This window comes from Saimiri boliviensis, chromosome 14 (genome assembly GCF_048565385.1).
Source record: "Saimiri boliviensis isolate mSaiBol1 chromosome 14, mSaiBol1.pri, whole genome shotgun sequence".
Taxonomy (NCBI): domain Eukaryota; kingdom Metazoa; phylum Chordata; class Mammalia; order Primates; family Cebidae; genus Saimiri; species Saimiri boliviensis.
Genome location: NC_133462.1, coordinates 44,198,422 through 44,218,500, shown reverse-complemented (window position 1 = coordinate 44,218,500; position 20,079 = coordinate 44,198,422). Strand labels below are relative to the sequence as shown.

The following is a 20,079-nucleotide window of genomic DNA, read 5'->3' as shown; positions in this document are numbered from 1 at the left end:
ACAAAAATTAGCTGGGCATGGTGGTGCATGCCTGTAATCCCAGCACTTTGGGAGGCCGAGGCGGGCGGATCACCTGAGGTCGGGAGTTCAAGACCAGCCTGACCAACATGGAGAAACCCCGTCTCTACTAAAAACACAAAAAATTAGCTGGGCATGGTGGTGCATGCCTGTAATCCCAGCTATTTGGGAGGCTGAGGCAGGAGAATTACTTGAACCCAGGAGGCAGAGGTTGCAGTGAGCTAAGGTTGTGCCATTGCACTCCAGGCTGGGTAACAAGAGGAAAACTCCATCCCAAACAAAAACGAAAACAAAAAATATATGTATGGCTGGACGTGGTGCCTCACGCCTGTAATCCAAGCACTTTGGAGGCCAAGGCGGGTGGATCACCTGAGTTCGGGAGTTCAAGACCAGCCTGACCAACATGGTGAAACCCGGTCTTTAAAAAAAAAAAAAAGGCCAGGTGCAGTGGCTCACGCCTGTAATCCCACACTTTGGGAGGCCGAGGCAGGTGGATCACAAGGTCAAGAGATCGAGACCATCCCGGTCAACATGGTGAAACCCTGTCTCTACTAAAAATACAAAAAAAAAGGCCGGGCGCGGTGGCTCAAGCCTGTAATCCCAGCACTTTGGGAGGCCGAGGCGGGTGGATCACGAGGTCGAGAGATTGAGACCAACCTGGTCAACATGGTGAAACCCCGTCTCTACTAAAAATACAAAAAAATTAGCTGGGCATGGTGGCGCATGCCTATAATCCCAGCTACTCAGGAGGCTGAGGCAGGAGAATTGCCCGAACCCAGGAGGCGGAGGTTGCGGTGAGCCGAGATCGCGCCATTGCACTCCAGCCTGGGTAACAAGAGTGAAACTCCGTCTCAAAAAAAAAAAAAAAAGGGGGCCAGGTTTGGTGGCTCACACCTGTAATCCAAGCACTTTGGAGGCCAAGGTGGGCGGATCACCTGAGGTCAGGAGTTCAAGACCAGCCTGACCAACATGGTGAAACCCCGTTTAAAAAAAAAAAAAAAGTCAGGTGTGGTGATGGTCGCCTGTAGTCCCAACTGCTTGGGGGGCTGAGGCAGGAGAATCGCTTGAACCCGAAAGGCAGAGGTTGGAGTGAACCGAGATCTTGCCACTGCACTCCAGCCTGGGGAACAGAGCAAGACTCCATCACAAAAAAAAAAAAAAAGGAAAAAAGAAAAAAACCTAAGTACAGTAAAGGGAAAAACAGCAACCTGCCCATGATAAGGCCTCGCTTTTCCGTGTGTGTTTGCACAGCTCGTCTTGAGGTTGCCCGCACAGCCATGGGTCCCTCTTTATCACCCAGCGGCAGACGCCCTGGCGGCTCTGTGGCCAAACCCCAGCCCTGCGCAGCCTCCCGTGGCCGGAGCTCATGGCGGGCTGCTCCGAGCACGTTAAAAATGGGCAGTTCCTGTTTACTCCCCCTTTTCTTCCCCACAACGTTTGCTGAAAAGGGTTCAAAGGCCCTCTGAGTTTTTCTTCAAGAGGCAACACCGGGACACAGAGCCAGGCTTGAACACGAGGCCAGCCTGCGGCACACGGAGAAAAGGAGGCCCAAATCCTTCCTGGTTTTCCTACTTTCTTTCCTTTTTCTTTTTTCTTTCTTTCTTTTTTTTTTTTTAGAGACAGGGTTTCTCCATGTTGGTCAGGCTGGTCTCGAACTCCCGACCTCAGGTGATCCTCCCACTTCGGCCTCCCAAAGTGCTGGGATTATAGGCGTGAGTCACCACGCCCAGCCTCCTTTTCTTTTTGTTTTTTTTTTGAGACAGGGTCTTGGTCTGCCACCCAGGCTGGAGTGCAGTGGTGGGATCACAGCTCACTGCAGCCTCGACCTCCTGGGCTCCAGTGATCCTCTCGGCTCAGCCTCCTGAGTAGCTGGGACCACAGGTTCCCACCCCAAGCCCAGCTAATTAAAATTGTTTTTTGGCTGGGCGCAGTGGCTCACGCCTACAATCCCACCATTTTGGGAGGCTGAGGCAGGCAGATCACGAGGGCAGGAGATTGAGACCATCCTGGCCAACATGATGAAACCCCACCTCTACTTAAAAAATACAAAAATTAGCCAGGCGTGATGGTGCGCGCCTGTAGTCCCAGCTACTGGGAAGGCTGAGGCAGAATCACTTGAACACAGGAGGTGGAGGTTGCAGTGAGCTGAGATTGCGTCACTGCACTCCAGCTTGGGTGACAGATTAAGACTCCATCTAAAAAAAACATTAATTGAAAAATTTTTGGGCTGGGCGCGGTGGCTCAAGCCTGTAATCCCAGCACTTTGGGAGGCCAAGGCGGGTGGATCACGAGGTCGAGATATCGAGACCATTCTGGTCAACATGGTGAAACCTCGTCTCTACTAAAAATACACACACACACACACAAAATTAGCTGGGCATGGTAGCGCATGCCTGTAATCCCAGCTACTCAGGAGGCTGAGGCAGGAGAATTGCCTGAACCCAGGAGGCGGAGGTTGCGGTGAGCCGAGATCGCGCCATTGCACTCCAGCCTGGGTAACAAGAGCGAAACTCCGTCGCAAAAAAAAAAAAAAAATTTTTTTTTTTTAAATTCCTAGAAATTTTCAGAATTCTCAACAAAGTGAGAAGCCAGAGACGGGGGTCTGGCTATGTTGGCCAGGCTGGTCTCCAACTGCTGCCTCAAGCAATCCTCTTCCTTCAGTCTCCCAAAATGCTGGGACTACACTCGTGAACCACCACTCCTGGCCCCAATCCTCCTCCTCCCTTTTTTTTTTTTTTTAAATCAGTCTTGCTCTGTCACCCAGGCTGGAGTGCAATGGTGCAATCTCGGCCTGCTGCAACCTCCACCTCCTGGGTTCCAGCGATTCTCCTGCCTCAGCCTCTGGAGTACCTGGGATTACAGGCACCCAACGCCATGCCCCATTCATTTTTGTATTTTTAGTAGAGATGGGGTTTTACCACGTTGGTCAGGCTGGTCTCAAATTCCTGACCTCATGATCTGCCCGCCTCGGCCTCTCAAAGTGCTGGGATTACAGGCATGGGCCACCACGCCTGGCTAATTTTGTATTTTCAGTAGAGATGAGGTTTCTCCATGTTGGTCAGGCTGTCTTGAATTTCCAACCTCAGGTGATCCATCTCTGTTGGCCTCGCAAAGTGCTGGAATTACAGGTGTGAGCCAGGGTGCCTGGCCAACCCCAGCTGGTCTTGAACTCCTGAGCTCAAGTGATCTTGCCTCTGCCCAGAAAAGTGCATGCCGGGCCCACATATCCTTTTTGAAATCAGAGTTGGCCGGGTGCGGTGGCTCACGCTTGTCATCCCAGCACTTTGGGAGGCTGAGGCGGGCAGATCACGAGATCAGGAGTTCGAGACCAGCCTGATCAACGTGGTGAAACCCCGTCTCTACTAAAAATACAAGAATTAGCCAGGCGTGGTGGCATACGCCTGTAATCCCAGCTACCTGGGAGGCTGAGATAGCAGAATCGCTCAAACCTGAGAAGCAGAGGTTGCAGTGAGCAGCTGAGATCATTTCACTGCACTCCAGCCTGGGGAACAGAGTGAGACTGTTTCATAACCAAATAAATCAATAAATCAATAAATCAGAGTCATACTCTCTGCCTCCTCTGCCAGCATCTATCCCCTCAGCCTTGATTTCAGAGAAGACCCAGGGATGGGTTCTCCATTCTTGACCATCCCACATGCTCTCCTGTCCCTTTCAGACAGTTCAAGCCTCACCACCTCCAGGAAGCCCTCCCTGATGTGCCTCTGTCTCTCCCTGCTGTCTGTGGGCCCCTCACTAGTCACAGACTCCCCAGCTCCCAGCAAAGCATCTCCCACCCTGGTTCCTTGGAGCGCAGCCAGGTGGATCAGCAGGGTGCATTTGTTCATCCTAGTGCTCACCCACCGTGGCCCGGCCAGTGTGGGGGTGGCTGTTCCAGAAGCCTCACAGCGCTGGCAGGCGGCCATGAGTTAGAGGCAGACAGGAGGAGGAAGTGAGAGCTGCTGCAGTCCGGGCGGAAGGACGGGGCTCCCTGCTCGTGGCCGTTCTGGAAATCGCATCCCGCCTTGTCATTTTGGGGTGCGATTGCCTCTGTTCCCAGAGGAAGTTCTCATGTCCTTGGGGGCGTGACTCTGCCTCCAAGGGACTTTGGGTGATGTTTGGGATATTTCCCGTTGTCATGGCTGAGGGTGCCACTGGCGTGGAGTGGGTGGAGGCCAGGGACACTGCTCAGCACCCTGCAGTGTCCAGGACTGCCCATCCCAGAGAACCATCCAAGCCCAATGTCCATGGGGCTGAGGGAGGAGACCCGTCTGTCCTCTGCTCACACCAGACACCAGCATAAACTCCCAATTGGGCAATCGGTTTAAACCAGGAGGACCCCAGCTCCTGGGATTCTTCTCCTGTCTCCCTCCCCATTCAAGGTGTGGATTTCTTTTCTTTCTTTCTTTTTTTGAGACGGAGTCTCGCCCCATAGCCCAGGCTGAAGTGCAGTGGCGAGATCTTGGTTCACCCTAACCTCCGCTTCCCGGGTTCAAGAGATTCTCCTGCCTCAGCCTCCTGAGTAGCTGGGATTACAGGCGCGCGCCACCACGCCCAGCTAATTTTCGTGTTTTTAGTAGAGACGGGGTTTTGCCATGTTGGCCAGGTTGGTCTTGGGCTCCTGACCTTGTGTTCCCCTCCCCACCCCCACCTCGGCCTCCCAAGAGTGCTGAGATTACACTTGTGAGCCACTTCGCCTGGCCAGGGTGCACTTCGGCTTACTGGGACTTCAACAGGGCAGAGGAGCATGGGACGAAGAGTCCCTTGGAGGCCCGTGGAATCCCCTAACCCTGGGGGTCTCACCCAGGATGATTCTGCCCCCCACTAAGGGACACTGGGTGATGTCTGGGGATACTTCACGACCGGGAGTGCTCGTGGCATGGTGGGTGGAGGCCAGGGACGCCGCTCAGCACCCTGCAGTGACCAGGATGGCCCCAAATGTGAACAGCAGGAGTTAATTTCTACCTCGACACCCGAATATCGAATGTTCATAGCAGAGATGCAACAGCAGTCTTCTAGTGCAGAGTGAAATCTGAAAAGAGGGCCAGGTGTTGTGGCCCAGGGCGGTAATCCCAGCCCTTAGGGAGGCCGAGGCAGCTGGATCATCTTAGGTCAGGAGTTCGAGACCAGCCTGGCCAATATGGTGAAACTCCATCTCTACTAAAAATACAAAAACGAGCCGGGTGTGGTCTTGGGTGCCTATAATCCCAGCTCCTCGGCTGGCTAAGGCAGGAGAATCGCTTGAATCCAGGAGGCGGAGGTTACAGTGAGCTGGGATCACGTCATTATACGCCAGCCTGGGTGACGGCAAGGCCCGGTCGCAAACGAAACAAAATTAAAACCATGAAAGAAAACAGGATGTGCCAGGAGTAGTATTTTTGCTTGGTAAGATCGAAATGCACTTTATACATGAAATATAAGATATTTTATTAAGCCGGGCGCGGTGGCTGACGCCTGTAATCCTAGCACTTTGGGAGGCCGAGGTGGGTGGATCACCTGAGGTCAGGAGTTCAAGACCAGCCTGGCGATCATGGTGAAACCCCATCTTAAAAAAATAAAGAAAAAAAAAAGATGTTTTATTAAACCTCATTGTGTGTAACTCCAAATGTAACTCCCAGGAGTGATATATTTGCTCATTACGTGCAAACTGCAGTTCATACCTGAGATCTTTTTTTTCCCCTGGATTTAACCAGGAGGGGAAATATTTTCGTTGGATAAATCCACATTTTAGCTCACAGGAGAAACAGTTCATCGAACTTAACCGCTGAAGAAATCGTTTTTCCCTTGGGAGATCCACATTTTAGTTCATCCATGAGATGTGTTTCTGAGTTTTAAGTGTCAGGAGTAATGTTTCTCCTTAGCGGAAGTTTGGATTTCCACAGGAAAAATCTGAATTTATCCTCAAGGAGTAAAATTTTTGCTTGAGTCCAAATTGTACACGAAATATTTTGCTGACTTTGAATCATATCTTTAACATTGGAAGTTCTTTTTTAAAACATCGGAAGCTTTTTAAGAACAGCAAGACCAAATTAAAAAGTAGTAATAATCACCGATGATGACCAGGTGTTACTTGAAATAATTTTGTCCTATGGGGGATGGGCGCGGTGAGAACCCCCCCCCAATACCCGGGGGACTTTGTTGCCCCCAAGCCGCCAGGAGAGGGGTCCCGCTGCGTGAAGGGGCCCTAGGGAGGGTGACGTGGACCACGATGGACAAACTGGCACTCGGAAACCACCAAAAACCGGCCCCAAAGAGCCGTCCCCGCCCCAAGGCCCTGTTGTGGGGGCGGGGATGGCTTAGGGCGCGCGCAGCGCGTGCCTCGCGCTACGGCAGCCCCGCCCCCGGGCGCCCGCAGAGTGACGCGCAGAGGGGGCGTGCCCCAAGGCTCAACAACCAATCTTCAGAGGCGCCTTGCCCTGGGCCCCTCACCTTTCACCAATCAGACCCTGGGAGGGGCGGACGCGACTTTTTTTTCCCCGGCAGCCCCGCGCTCCGCCCCTTGTGCGGCCGCGTTCCCGGCGGCGCAGGGGGCGTGGTCCGGACGCGGCGTCTATAAAGGCGGGCGGCGACGACGACGCCATTTTGCGAACGGCGAGCAGCGGCGGCGGCGCGGAGAGGCGCAGCGGAGGTTTTCCTGGTTTCGGACCCCAGCGGCCGGATGGTGAAATCCTCCCTGCAGCGGATCCTCAACAGCCACTGCTTCGCCAGAGAGAAGGAAGGGGATAAACCCAGCGCCACCGTCCACGCCAGCCTCACGATGCCGCTCCTCAGCTTGCATAGCCGCGGCGGCCGCAGCAGTGAGAGGTGAGCGCCCCGCCCCCGTCCGAAGCTTCCAGAAGCGCCGGCCGCGCAGGCCCGCGGGGGGCTGGCCTCGGGTCAGCAGATAGGTCCCGGGCGCGCGGGATCCGCCCCTTTGTCAAGGCCAGGATCGCGCCGGGGGCGGGGCGGGCCTGGAGGTCCCCCGGGGTCGTGGCCGCGCGCTCGGGGGGTCGGGTTTGCGCGGCCCGGGTCCGGAGCCTTATTCGGGAAGGGCGTGCGGTCATGACTTAGGTTTGCCGGGCGCCTGATTTGAGGGTGAAGTCGGAGGTCTGATTTGGGCGCAGGATGGGGAATCGGGGGGAGGCGTGTGCGTGTTGCGGGGTTCGCGGGATAGGACTTTGTTGTGGAGGAGGGGAAAGGCTTCCGGTTGCGGGTCGGATTTGGGGGACGCGGAGGGCAATCTGGTTGGGGGCGGGGTCGGCCCTGTCGGGGGCTGGTCCGAGGCTACGCAGGGCTCGCGGGGCGGGTGAATTTGCACTTTTCGGTCCCAGTCGTGGAGCTCGCGGTGCGGGAGCCGTAAGTGCTTCGCGGCGGGCAGACTCCCGCGGGCCCCCCCGCGCCCCGATGTGGCCTCCGCACGCGGCCGACCTCGTGGGCCCCGTTTTTCGCCCCGGAGCGAGCGGGTCTGGATGGCCGGGGAAGCGGGGTGCGAGGCCGCGCACGTAGGCGGCACCCAGGGCTTCTCCCGCCTCCTGACACCCCGGCAGCGCTCGGTCAAGACCCCTGCCGCCGCCTCCCGGGACCACGCGTCTTGTTTTCCGGGACGCGGATGCTAGCTGCGGTGTTTGGGGGGCCCACGGGGTCTCGGCGAAGCCTCCCCGACGGCGTCCACCTAGGTGGGCGCCACTCAACCCCGGGATCGGGAAGTTTGGCCGCGGTGCTGAAGGTGCCGCCGTTTGGGGGCCGTGCAAAATGGAGGCGACTTTGGGGCCTGTTTACACTGCGCAGCAAATGGCTGCTGGCGCTGCCGACTGCGCGATTGTGAAAATCTCCCCCGGGGCGCGGGGCCGCGTCTGCCGAGATGACGCAACCGCGAGGGCCCGGGCCCGAAGCGGGGGGGGGGGGGGAGGAGGCGGCCAGGAGCGTAGCGGGGCGCGTCCTCCGCGAGGTCAGGCTAGGCCCCCACTGCCCCCCTCCCCGGGACAAGCCAGGGTTCCAGATTGTGGTCGCAGTGCAGGGTGGAAAGGGGAACCGGTGGCTGGGCTGGAAAGAGGAAGCGCTGGCGAGGGCGGGGTGAGGGGAAGGGACCCGCGCCCAGTGAGGGTTGGGCAGGCCTGGGCGATGCTGTCCGAGGAGTCGAGGCTCAGTGACTGCTGCTCTGCCCTTGGGAAGCCTAGTGTGTGGGGGCGGGGTGGGGTCTTCTGGCCGGGGCTGACTGCGACTGAAGGCCGCCCGCGCACCTTGGAGGGGTGTCTGTGTGGAGCCCGGCGCCGCCTCCTGACCCGCGTCTCTTGCAGTTCCAGGGTGTCTCTCCTCTGCTGTAGTAACCCGGGTCCGGGGCCTCGGTGGTGCTCCTGATGCCCCTCACCCACCCCTGAAGATCCCAGGTGGGCGAGGGAATAGTCAGAGGGATCACAATCTTTCAGCTAATTTATTCTACTCTGTGAGTATGGGGCCGGGCCTGCCACGGTGGAATGGGGTGCTCTGGGGCTGCTCTGGGGCCGCAGGCGCGTCGTGTGCACTTTTCTGCCCTGTACCTGCGATTTTAGTTTAATTCCGGGAACCTAAGAGTTTCGTCAGAGCTGGTGTACGGACTCCTGAAGCTCAGGCCTTGCCTGAGCTGAATAATAGCCGAGGCCTCAGCCTTAGTGCTGCCGGGGGTGGCAGGGGTCTTGGAGCCCTGTAGGGCGAGTGGGGCTTCTGAATTGAGGGGTTGTGAATTGGGCTGCACCGTCCTCTGGACAGGATGATCGGCTGAATGTAACAGAGGAACTAACGTCCAACGACAAGACCAGGATTCTCAACGTCCAGTCCAGGCTCACAGATGCCAAACACATTAACTGGCGGGCAGTGCTGAGTGGCGGCAGCCTCTACATCGAGATCCCCGGCGGTGCGCTGCCCGAGGGGAGCAAGGACAGGTGAGAGGCAAGGACAGGTGGGGAGTGCTTACCCAGGTGTGCATGGAGCAGGTGGGGGCGCTGCCCAAGGGGGTCACTGACAGATGAGGGAGGGCATTGCTCTCAGGCAGCAAATATGGGGGCTGCCGTTGCTTTTTGGGTGGGAACAGGGTCCCTTTTTATAAAGTCACTCCAGCCTGGCCACAGCGGTTCACACCTATAATCCCAGTACTTTGGGAGGCTGAGGCAGCCAGATCACGAGGTCTAGAGATCTAGGCCATCCTGGCCAGCATGGTGAAACCCCATCCGTCTCTACTAAAAATCCAAAATTTATCTGGGTGTGGTGGTGCACACCTGTAGTCCCACTTGCTCTGGAGGCTGAGGCAGGAGAATCGCTTGAACCCAGGAGGTGAAGGTTGCAGTGGGCCAAATCACGCTTCTGCACTCCAGCTTGGGCGATGGAGTGAGACTGCGTGTCAAAAAAAAAAGGTTCACTTCAAGTTACTACCCTGGGATTCCGCCCTTCAGGGGACGCCAGGCAGTGTCTGAGAACTTTTTTGACATGGGGGCTGCACGTGGGTTGGGGCAGGGGTGCTGCTCAGTACCTTGCTCTCTCAGGACAGCCCCATCTATAAGACGATCTGGACCCAGGGGGACCCCAGAGTAGAGCAGCCTTCTGGGTGGCTGTTAGCCCAGGAGGGAGGTGGACAGGTGGGTGCGTCTGGCTGTCAAGGTGCTCACTCGCGCTGTAGCTTCGCAGTTCTCCTGGAGTTTGCTGAGGAGCAGCTGCGAGCCGACCATGTCTTTATTTGCTTCCACAAGAACCGTGAGGACAGAGGTAGGTGACCGCATCTCCTGCAGCGGACGTGTGGGGGTGCCCGTCCTACCCCTTCACTCTCAACCCACAGGCTTGGTCTCCGTTCCCCCACATCCTTGGGCATCCCAGCAGGGGCTTCTGGGTACTGGTGGCTCTGACATCTGACGGCCTTTTCCCCGCAGCCGCCTTGCTCCGGACCTTCAGCTTTTTGGGCTTTGAGATTGTGAGACCGGGGCATCCCCTTGTCCCCAAGAGACCCGACGCTTGCTTCATGGCCTACACGTTCGAGAGAGAGTCTTCCGGCGAGGAGGAGTAGCAGCCTCGGTGGGGCTGCACATCAAGCCCCTGGGGTCGCCCCCATCAGCTGGGAACCGTAGACTAGCTCATCTCGCCTGGGTTTGTCCGCATGTTGTAATTGTGCAAATAAATGCTCACTCCAAATTAGCGGTATATTTCTTGAAGTTGAATATTGTGTTTGTGATACTGAAGTATTTGCTTTAATTCTAAATAAAAATTTATATTTTACTTTTTTATTGCTGGTTTAAGATGATTCAGATTATCCTTGTACTTGGAGGAGAAGTTTCTTATTTGGAGTCTTTTGGAAACAGTCTTAGGTCTTTTAACTTGGAAAGATAGGTATTCATCTCCCTTCTATTCTCTCCAAAAGCCAATAAAGTGATTACACCCCATGCACGTGGCTCCGTGGTGTTAATGCCAGCGACTGTGGGGAAGAGTGCCCCGGCCCACAGAGGGCCCTGGCCGGATGGGTCTCGGGGCACTTGTCACTTGGACAGCTGGAGGACCTTTCCCAGGGAGGACTCCCCAGGCTGGGAGGCCCGGGCTGTCAGCTCTGTGTCAGCTCTTACTGCTCACTAGGGGGCCCCTTCCTGCCTCGCGTCCCCTCCCGCCCCACCCTGGGCCTGCGCCTGGGGGCCGGTGTCCCCAGCCCTTTTTTTTTTTTTTTTTTTTGAGACGGAGTTTCGCTCTTGTTACCCAGTCTGGAGTGCAATGGCGCGATCTCGGCTCACCGCAACCTCCGCCTCCTGGGTTCAGGCAATTCTCCTGCCTTAGCCTCCTGAGTAGCTGGGATTACAGGCACGTGCCACCATGCCCAGCTAATTTTTTGTATTTTTAGTAGAGACGGGGTTTCACCATGTTGACCAGGCTGGTCTCGATCTCTTGACCTCGTGATCCACCCGCCTCGGCCTCCCGAAGTGCTGGGATTACAGGCGTGAGCCACCGCGCCCGGCCTCCCCAGCCCTTCTGGTGCGCCGAGTCAATGGCCGCCTCGGGGCTTCCGTGCCGCTCAGGGCAGGAGCGCCTCCGGTGGGGGTGTGGCCTGCAGGGAGCGCTTCCGGGTCCGCCCACTGCGAGGCCGCAGCGCCACCTGCCGGCCTTAGCCGGAAGCACCACCCTGAAAGTCATGGCCAGGCGTGGCCGGGAAACCGGCTGGAAAGAGGAGGAAAGGAGGAGCGGAAAGAGATTGGGGTAGACTCGGTGTGCGGGGAGATCCATTCAGCTGTCTGAGCGATGGTGGGGTCGGCTGGGAGGACAGACCTGGACACGGACACTCCCAGCTCGTTAGGGCAGCGCAAATGCAGGGAAGGTGCATTGGAGCTGAGGCCTTGCAGGCTGAATACGAGTCAAGCATAGTAGACGGGGCTGTTTGCAGCGTAAAAAACAACTTGGGCGCCGGGCGCGGTGGCTCAGGCGTGTAATCCCAGCACTCTGTGAGGCTGAGGTGGGCGGATCTTAAAAAAAAAAAAAAACTTGGGCAAAGTGGGGGCGGGTAGCAGAAAGTACCTCGAAGGATGAACAACATGGGGTTGGAGACTTGAAAAGGGAAGAGCCCTGTGTGCATTCCAGGGCACTGGGGAGCCATGGGGAGTGTTTGAGCTGGAGAGGGACCTCATAGGACCGCCATGGGAAATGGAATGGAGGGGCAACCCTGGGGCTCCAGGGAGGCCACGAGCAAGGCAGTGGAAAGTGGCAGAGGCCTAAAGGAAGACTCCTATTCCCCACGGGTGAGTCTCCTCTGTGCTTGTTTATTCCATCATCCAGCGGTATTAAGTGAGCACCTACTGTGCGCCAGGCCTGGCCTTTGCCTCCAGGGAGCTCACAGCCTTGGGGACAGTAACGTAAGGAGAGAGAGAGGAATAAATGCCCCTTGGTGGTGCTGCCTGCTGGGAGTGGGCAGAGAACGCAGGGTAAGGAGCTAGCAGGGCGCCCGGTGGGGGAACCTTTATTTGTTTAGAGGAAGTAGAACTGGAACGGTGTGGCGGCGGAAACAGCCTCCACAGATGCTTGGGGGCGGGAAAGAAGTTAGTGGTCACGGAGGAACAGGGAGGAGGCAGGCTGGACGCAGAGGAGCTGGGGGGAGGTGGCATAGAACCAACGGGACTTTCAGGAACAGTGAGTCCAGACCCCTCTGAGGTGGGCTGGGTGTCTAAGGTCCCAGGGGGCCTTCCCTTCCCCTGACACCATCCAGCGATTCCCCATCACACACCCAGAATCACCGGTCATCTCCGCACAGGGGGGTGCTCCAGGGCCAGGGATGCTTCTGGTCCTGGTCTTGGCCTCTCATGGTGACAGTGACAGACCCTGCTGCCAGAAGAGCGCCCTGGCTGCTGGGGAAGGCAGAACACGTTCAGATCGACAGTGATCAGCGGGGTGTCCGCTCCTGGAACAGGTGTGGGGGCCTGGCTTCAGGGAGGTGCTGCCCACACAGGAGGCGCTGGCCATCAGCCCCCAGCCCTGGACGGGCAGCTGCACCCCTGGGAAGCCCTTGACCCCCATTCTCAGCGCAGGCGGAGGCTCTGGAGCACAGGCACTGCTCTCTCTGCTTCGCCCTGGACTCCGCAGCAAGGGGATGTCCCGGCTATCACGGAGACGCTGACTTCAGCCCCAGCCCTGCCTCCTGGGCAGGCCTGGGCCAGGTGTGTTCGCCGAGGGTTGGGGTCAGTCCCACAGCAGCGCCAGGGCCTGGCCCATCGAGGACTCGGTGGCCTCAGCCAGGTACTCGCAGCACAGCCAGTCCTCGAGACCCAGCGCTTCCCCGCCTGCCGCCCGCTCTGCCAGGCGCAGGAGCAGTAGCGCGCGGCGCGCCCTGAGCCAGGGCCCCAGCGGTGCTCCCCGGCCGCGCAGCTCCGGCCCGGGTCCCCAGAGCAGCGCCCGCAGCGCGCCCCGCGTGCGGGCCGCCGAGGGCCGCCAGCGAGTCAACTGCGCGGCCAGGCGCTCCAGGCCCGAGGCCAAGGTCGAGGGCGCAGCGAGGCCGAGCAGCGCGCGGAGTAGGCGGCCCAGCTGCGGCGCGTGGGGGCCGGGGGGGCCGGGGGGCCGCCGGCAGACGCGGCCAAAGTCAGCGAGGAGCAGGCGCGGGGGCCCCGTCGCCGCACAGCCCCGCGCGGCCGCCAGCAGCAAGTTCTCCGGCCGCAGCTCGCTCAGGGCGGCGCCCCGGGCCTCCAGGAACTCCAGGGCGGCGCTCAGCTGCAGGAGCTGCAGGGCCACGGCCCACGCGAACTCCTCCGGCGGCTGCGCGCAGGCCTCCGCCAGCCACTGCGCCACCGTGCGCTCGGGCACCTCCGCTGCCAGCGCCACCGCGCCCCTCCAGGGCGCCCCGGGCAGCGTGCCTTCCGGCACCAGGCCACACAGCCCCTGCAGATTGAAGTGCGGGGACAGGGAGGCCTGCAGCTCCAGGCCCCACGGGTGGGGCACGTCCGCCCCGGGCTTGGGCACCTGCAAAGCAGAGGGGTATCAGGACCTGGATTACTGATCCTCCCAGCACCGCCTGCCCCCGTGCCGCCTGACCTGAAGCCTCCCCCCGCACCCCAAACCGCCCCCACTACGGCTGGGGAGGGGCTGCCTTGCATCCCTCCAGAAGCAGAGGGTCCATGTGAATTTGGAAGTTAGTCACCTACTGTAACGACTTTCAGGAAAATTAAGCCAGGGCGGAAGATGGTGGCAGAATGTCCCTGGGCAGTGAGTTCCAAAGAAGATTCCTGGGCCCGGCGCGGTGGCTCACGCCTGTAATCCCAGCACTTTGGGAGGCCGAGGTGGGTGGATCACCTGAGGTCAGGAGTTCGAGACCAGCCTGGCCAACGTAGTGAAACCCGGTCTCTAAAAAAATAAAATAAAAGTAAGAGTAAAAAAAAATACAAAACTAGCCAGGCGTGGTGTAGAGACATGTAATCCGAGCTACTCAGGAGGCTGAGGCATGAGAATCGCTTAAACCCAGGAGGCAGAGGTGGCAGTGAGCCGAGATCATGCCACTGCACTCCCAACCTGGGTGACAAAGTGAGATTCTGTGTTAAAAAAAAAAAAAAAAAGGCCAGGTGCAGTGGCTCACACTTTGGGAGGCTGAGGCAGGCAGATTACCTGACGTTGGGAGTTCGAGACCAGCCTGACCAACATGGAGAAACCCCATCTCTACTAAAAATACAAAATTAGTCGGTGCGGTGGTGCACGCCTGTAACCCCAGCTACTCGGGAAGCTGAGGCAGGAGAATCACTTGAGCCTGGGAGGTTGAAGTGGCCGTGAGCCAAGATCGTGCCACTGCACTCCAGCCTGGGCAACAAGAGTGAAACTGCGTCTCAAAAAAAAAACCAAAAAACAAAAACCCAAACAAAAGCAGATCCTGGGCCCCTGAGAGGTGTGGGAGGGGCTTTCACAACCGCTTGCAGGAAATAACTGTGGCGCCACACTTTAGAAACATGGTTTCCTGGGTTCACTGCGTTGATTCATGTGTTAGTTACAAAATAAGCAATGAAGTTTGGCCCAGCACGGTGGCTGACGCCTGTTATCCCAGCACTTTGGGAGGCTGAGGCGGGCGGATCACCTGTGGTCAGGAGTTCGAGACCAGCCTTGCCAACATGGTGAAACCCCATCTCTATAAATAAATAAATCAACAGTGAAGTCTAATATGGTTCGGATGTGTCCCCAGCAACTCTCACGGAAATTGTAACCCCCATGTTGGAGGTGGGGCCTGGCCTGGTGGGAGGGGACTGCCTCTTGGGGGTGGTTTATGGTGCGTGGCTCAGCACTGTGGCTGGGATAGAGAGTGAGTTCTCTTGTGGTCTGGCTGTGTCCCCGTGTGCGGCCCTCGCCCGGCTCTTCCTCCCGCTCCCACTGGGTGGCACATCTGCTGCCTGAGCAGCAGCCACCAGAACCAGGAGCCAATTAAGGCGCTTTTCTCTGTAAATTACTCATTACCCAGTCTCCAGTATTCCTATTTTTTTTTTCCCCTAGAGACAGAGTCTCACTCTGTTGCCCAGTCTGGGCTCCCTGCAACCTCCGCCTCCCGGGTTGAAGCGATTCTCCTGCCTCAGCCTCCCGAGTAGCTGGGATTACAGGCGCCCACCACCACGCCTGGCTATTTTTTTGTATTTTTAGTAGAGCTGGGGTTTCACCATGTTGGCCGAGCTGGTCTCGAACTCCTGACCTCAAGTGACCCTCCCGCCTCGGCCTCCCAAAGTGCTGGGATGACAGGCCTGAGCCACCACGCCCGGCTTCCACGTGCGGTGCAACTAACACAAGGCTGGGCCAAACAAGCCCTGGGTCATGCTAAGATGGGAAGGGACGCCTCAGAGAAGGTGGGGCGAGGGGCTCACCTTGGCCGCCAGGATGTGCCAGGCCTCCTCGTGCACGCGCACCACGCGGTAGTACAGGGCGTCCCCGCTCTCCGCGCAGGGCGAGCTGTCCAGGAGGCGGAAGCCGTGGCCGGGGCGGCAGGGCCCGGGGTGGCCTCCCATCAGCCGGGCGCGGAGCCGGACGTAGATGGCACGGAGGCCCTCCAGCTGCTGGGCAGCCAGTGCAGCCAGCACGGCCTCCGGGCTGTGCAGATCGCGGAGGGAGAGGCGCAGCGGGGCCTCGGCCAGACCGAAGGTCAGCTCTGCAGGGGACCGGCTGGTCTTGCCTCGGCCTGGCTCTCGTCCACACTGTGGGACCCCAGAAGGGGCCTCCGGGGCGGCTTTACTTGGGTAGAGCTGGGGTGGAGGCCCCTGCGTGTGGGCAGTGACTGCGTCCGGGTTAGGATCTTCTGGGGCAGGGGTGGGGGCAGGGGCTGTGGGTCGCTGGAGGGGGACCCAGGGGTCCGGGGGCGGCAGGCCTTGGAGGGCAGCAGGTGGGCACGGACCTCACCTGCAGGGGGAGACAGTGGGGAGGGTTGAGGACAGGCGGAGTGGGAATGGGACATGTGACTCCACCTCTGAGCCTCGGTTTCCCCATCGCTAACAGCGAAGTCATAAGGTGGGGCGCCGGTGGCTCATGCTTGTAACCCCAGCGCTTAGGAAGGTGGAGGCCGAGGCAGGAGAATCAGTCTGGCTTGGGGTTCGAGACCAGTCTGGGCAACACAGGGAGACTCTGTCTCTGAAAAAAATTTTTAAAAAAATTTGCTACAGAGCTGGGCGCGGTGGCTCACGCCTGTAATCCTAGCACTTTGGGAGGCCGAGGTGGGTGGATCACCTGAGGTCAGGGTTTCAAGACCAGCCTGGCCATCGTGGTGAAACCCCATTAAAAAATAAATAAATAAATAAATAAATAAAATAAAAATTTTGCTGGGTAAAACAAAGTTTGCTACAATTCAAGATGGGATTAAAAAAAAGTATCATTAAAGAAAAATAAATAAATAAATAAATAATAGAAAACATTTGCGGGGGCCAGGTGTGGTGGCTCATGCCTGTTATCCCAGCACTTTGGGAGGCTGAGGCAGATGGATCACCTGAGGTCAGGAGATTGAGACCATCCTGGCTCACATGGTGAAACCCTGTCTCTAAAAAAAAAAAAAAAAAAAAAATGTGCTGGGCACTCTGGTGCGTATCTACTGCCCCAGATACTCAGGAGGCCGAGGTGGGAGGATTGCTTGAGCCCAGGAAGCAGAGGCTGCAGTGAGGTAGGATGGATCCACGGCACTCCAGCCTGGGTGGCAGAGTGAGACCCTGTCTCAGAAAAAAAAAAAAAAAGAAAAGAAAAGAAAGACAATAATATTAACCGCTCTGTGCCTTGTAGGAGAGGATCCCACCCCTAGGTCACAGAAGGGGAAACTGAGGCTCATAGGAGGCTGGATCAGTTTCAGAGAGTGGTGCAACCCAGCCCTCAGTGACTCCTGTTGACCTCCGTGGCTTTGGGCAGGTATCTCTCTCCCTTTTTTCTTTTCTCTTTCTTTTTTTTGAGACGGAGTCTTGTTCTGTCGCCCAGGCTGGAGTGCAGTGGTGCGATCTTGGCTCGCTGCAATTTCCGCCTTCCAGGGTCAAGCGATTCTCCCACCTCAGCCTCCCGAGTAGCTGGGACTACAGGCGCCCGCCACCATACCCGGCCAATTTTTGTACTTTGGTAGAGACGAGGTCTCACCGTGTTAGCCAGGCTGGTTTTGAACTCCTGTCGCCCAGGCTGGAGTGCAGTGGTGCGATCTTGGCTCGCTGCAATTTCCGCCTTCCAGGGTCAAGCGATTCTCCCACCTCAGCCTCCCGAGTAGCTGGGACTACAGGCGCCCGCCACCATACCCGGCCAATTTTTGTACTTTGGTAGAGACGAGGTCTCACCGTGTTAGCCAGGCTGGTTTTGAACTCCTGACCTCAGGTGATCCACCTGCCTTGGGCTCCCAAAGTGCTTATACAGGTTGGAGCTATGGCGCCTGGCCATTTTTTTTTTTTTTTTTTTTGAGACCAAGTTGCTCTGTTGCCCAGGCTGGAGTGCAGTGGCGTGATCTCGGCTCACTGCAACCTTGGCCTCCAGGGTTCAAGCGATTCTCCTGCCTCAGCCTCCTGAATAGCTGGGATTACAAGTGTGCCCCACCACATCCAGCTAATTTTTGCATTTTTAGCAGAGATAGGTTTTGCCGTGTTGGCCAGGCTGGTCTTGAACTCCTGGTCTCAAGTGATCCTCCCTCCTTGGCCTCCCAAAGTACTGGGATACAGGGTGTGATTACAGGCATGAGTTACCGTGCCCAGCCTCCTCTCTCTCTCTCTCTCTCTCTCTCTCTCTCTCTCTCTCTCTCTCTCTGAGATAGAGTCTTGCTCTGTTGCCAGGCTGGAGTGCAATGGCGCAGTCTTGGCTCACTGCAACCTCCGCTTCCTGGGTTCAAGTAATTCTCCTGCCTCAGCCTCCTGAGTAGCTGGGACTGCAGGCGCCTGACACCATGTGCATCTAATTTGTGTGTGTGTGTATTTCTTATAGAGATGGGGTCTCGCTGTGTTGCCCAGGCTGGTCTTGAACTCCTGGGCTCAAGCCATCCACCTGCCTTGGCCTCCCAAAGTGCTGGCATTACAGGCGTGAGCCCCCGCGCCCTGCCCACCAACCCACAGGTTCTTTTTCAGCCCTTGCCCCCTCTGGGCCTTCCTCTGATGTGATGCCTGGCACACCCGCCCCCACCATGCCCCGCCCTCCCCCCAGCCCAGGGCTCCCAGGGGAGCTACTCACCGAGGTTGCTGTACGTGGGCTGTGTCAACCCGGTGGGGTCATCAGGCTCAGGGAGCTCTGTGGGTGGCTCCGGGCTGCTCATGTTGCTGGGGGAAGGTCAGGCAGGGGCATGTGTGGGGTGATGTGCAGGGTGATGTGGGGGATGGGTGCATGGGTGTGGGGGAGTGTGTGTGGGTGTGGGGGTGCGTGGGTGTGGGGGGTGCCTGAGTGTAGGGGGATGGGAGACCCCGAGGCTCCCTGCTCCAGGGCCCTTGGGAGAACAGGGCACCCACACTCCGCTCCCTTGTCCGCTCGTGACCCTGCTGTGTCATCCTGAGTGGGTTTCTTGCCCTCTCTGGGCCCACTTCCTCAAATCAGGAGGCAGTGAATCTTCCAGGGTGGTGGGAAGGACCCCTCCTCCGCACGTTTGGGATGGGGACAGATGTTCAGCCTGAGGACAGGCCTTTGGGGGTCAGGTGCGGGGCAGACAGTGGCCAGGGACCAGGGACCCGGGACCCAGGCATCCATGCTCAGGCCTGGTCCCCGAGAGCTGTGTGGTGGCTGCCGGCAGCCAGGCCCCAGCCCACCCCCGCCCAGACCCCCAACCTCGAAAAGTGGCTGTCTCTGTCCAGCTCCCTACTCCAGGAGCCCCCTACCTTCAAGACTGGTGTGACCTCCAGAGAGGAGGGGTCCTTAGGGACAAACTCCCAATGGCCACAGCCCCCCGCCTCGCAGGAGGGGTCTGACCCGGCACCAGCAGCCGACAGGAAAAGGTCCGGCCGACTGTCAGACCGCAGCCCGGGGAGGGGTGGGGGGCCTTTGGGCAACACTTCCCCACCCGCTGGGGCCGCCTCTCCCCCACCCACCCGCAGAGGAAGAGCATCCCGGGCGGAGGGAACAGCCCGGACGAAGACCGGGAGGTGGCATCTGAAAGTCAGTAGTGCCAGGCCTGATAGCCGGGTGGGTGCAGGTGGCAGGGAGGCCGAAGCCTCAGAGGCCAGGCTGGGGTGGGAGGCAGTGGGGAGCCCCGTGAGATGGGGGGCAGAGCTCACCCGCCGTAGGGGAGGGCACAGAACAAGGTGACAGCTGTCCCGTGTTCAGTGCAAGAGGGGTCTGTGGCTTCCCCTCCAGCAGCAGCATCTGAGAAGCCCCAGCAGCCCCCCGCCCCATCCCAGGGCCCCCGAATGTGGAGTGTGGGTGAGGACCCTCCCGGCTCCGCCGCGCCCCGCCGTGTGACTGTGGGCAAACCTCCACCCTCTCCCTGCTCCGGCGAAGAAAGAAAAGCGTCTCCCACATCCATCCTGGTAGCAGCCGCCGCGGGTGGGTTTTTCTTTGAAAAAATGTAATCGTCTCCCTCTTCCCCTTCCTCCTTCCTCACTGCCTTGAGGCATTTATTTAGAAAAAGACGTTTTAGATATAATCACCATAAATGGGAAAATCAAGAATGGAAAAAACCTGAAAGCAAAGCAGCCACGCCGGGGAGCAATTCCAGCTGAAGTGCCTGCCTGTCAAAACTGTCTTTTTTTTTTTTTGGAGACAGGGTGTTGCACTGTTGCCCAGGCTGGAGCCAGTGGTGCAATCACAGTTCACTGCAGCCTGGAACGAACCCCTGGGGCGATCCTCCCGCCTCGGCCTCCCAAAGCGCTGGGATCACAGGTGTGAGCCGCGCCGCCCCGCCCCAAGGATGGTCTTGCTGTGTGGACGGAGTACATTTCTTTTCTTTTTTCAAATATTTATTTTTTCCCTTTTAAAGAGACGGTGTTTTACCATGTTAGCCAGGCTGGTCTGGAACTCCTGACCGTAAGCAATCCACCCGCCTCGGCCTCCCAAACTGCTGAGATTACAAGCGTGAGCCACCGGGCCTGGCCGACTGAATGCATTTCATGTGGGGTTCCCCCATCCCGTTTCCCTTAGGGGAAAGGGGCCCAGAGAGAGTAGGGGGTCCGGCCAGGCACAGTGGCTCAAGCCTGTAATGCCAGCACC

At 58.1% G+C, this 20,079-nt stretch overlaps 2 protein-coding genes across 2 annotated transcripts; one reads left to right on the top strand and one right to left on the bottom strand.

The window, feature by feature from the left end:
* Nucleotides 1–6,583: 6,583 nt before the first annotated feature.
* On the top strand, nucleotides 6,584–10,397 carry OAZ1 (ornithine decarboxylase antizyme 1). Its single transcript, XM_039465581.2, is given in 6 exon segments — nucleotides 6,584–6,819; nucleotides 8,292–8,349; nucleotides 8,351–8,437; nucleotides 8,740–8,912; nucleotides 9,644–9,729; nucleotides 9,891–10,397. Coding segments are annotated over 6 exon segments (684 nt in total). The 5' UTR covers nucleotides 6,584–6,673; the 3' UTR covers nucleotides 10,025–10,397.
* A 1,086-nt stretch (nucleotides 10,398–11,483) lies between these two features.
* On the bottom strand, nucleotides 11,484–18,862 carry PEAK3 (PEAK family member 3). Its single transcript, XM_010339419.3, is given in 5 exon segments — nucleotides 11,484–13,440; nucleotides 15,312–15,604; nucleotides 15,607–15,840; nucleotides 18,118–18,203; nucleotides 18,753–18,862. Coding segments are annotated over 4 exon segments (1,383 nt in total). The 5' UTR covers nucleotides 18,200–18,203; nucleotides 18,753–18,862; the 3' UTR covers nucleotides 11,484–12,666.
* Nucleotides 18,863–20,079: the final 1,217 nt, after the last annotated feature.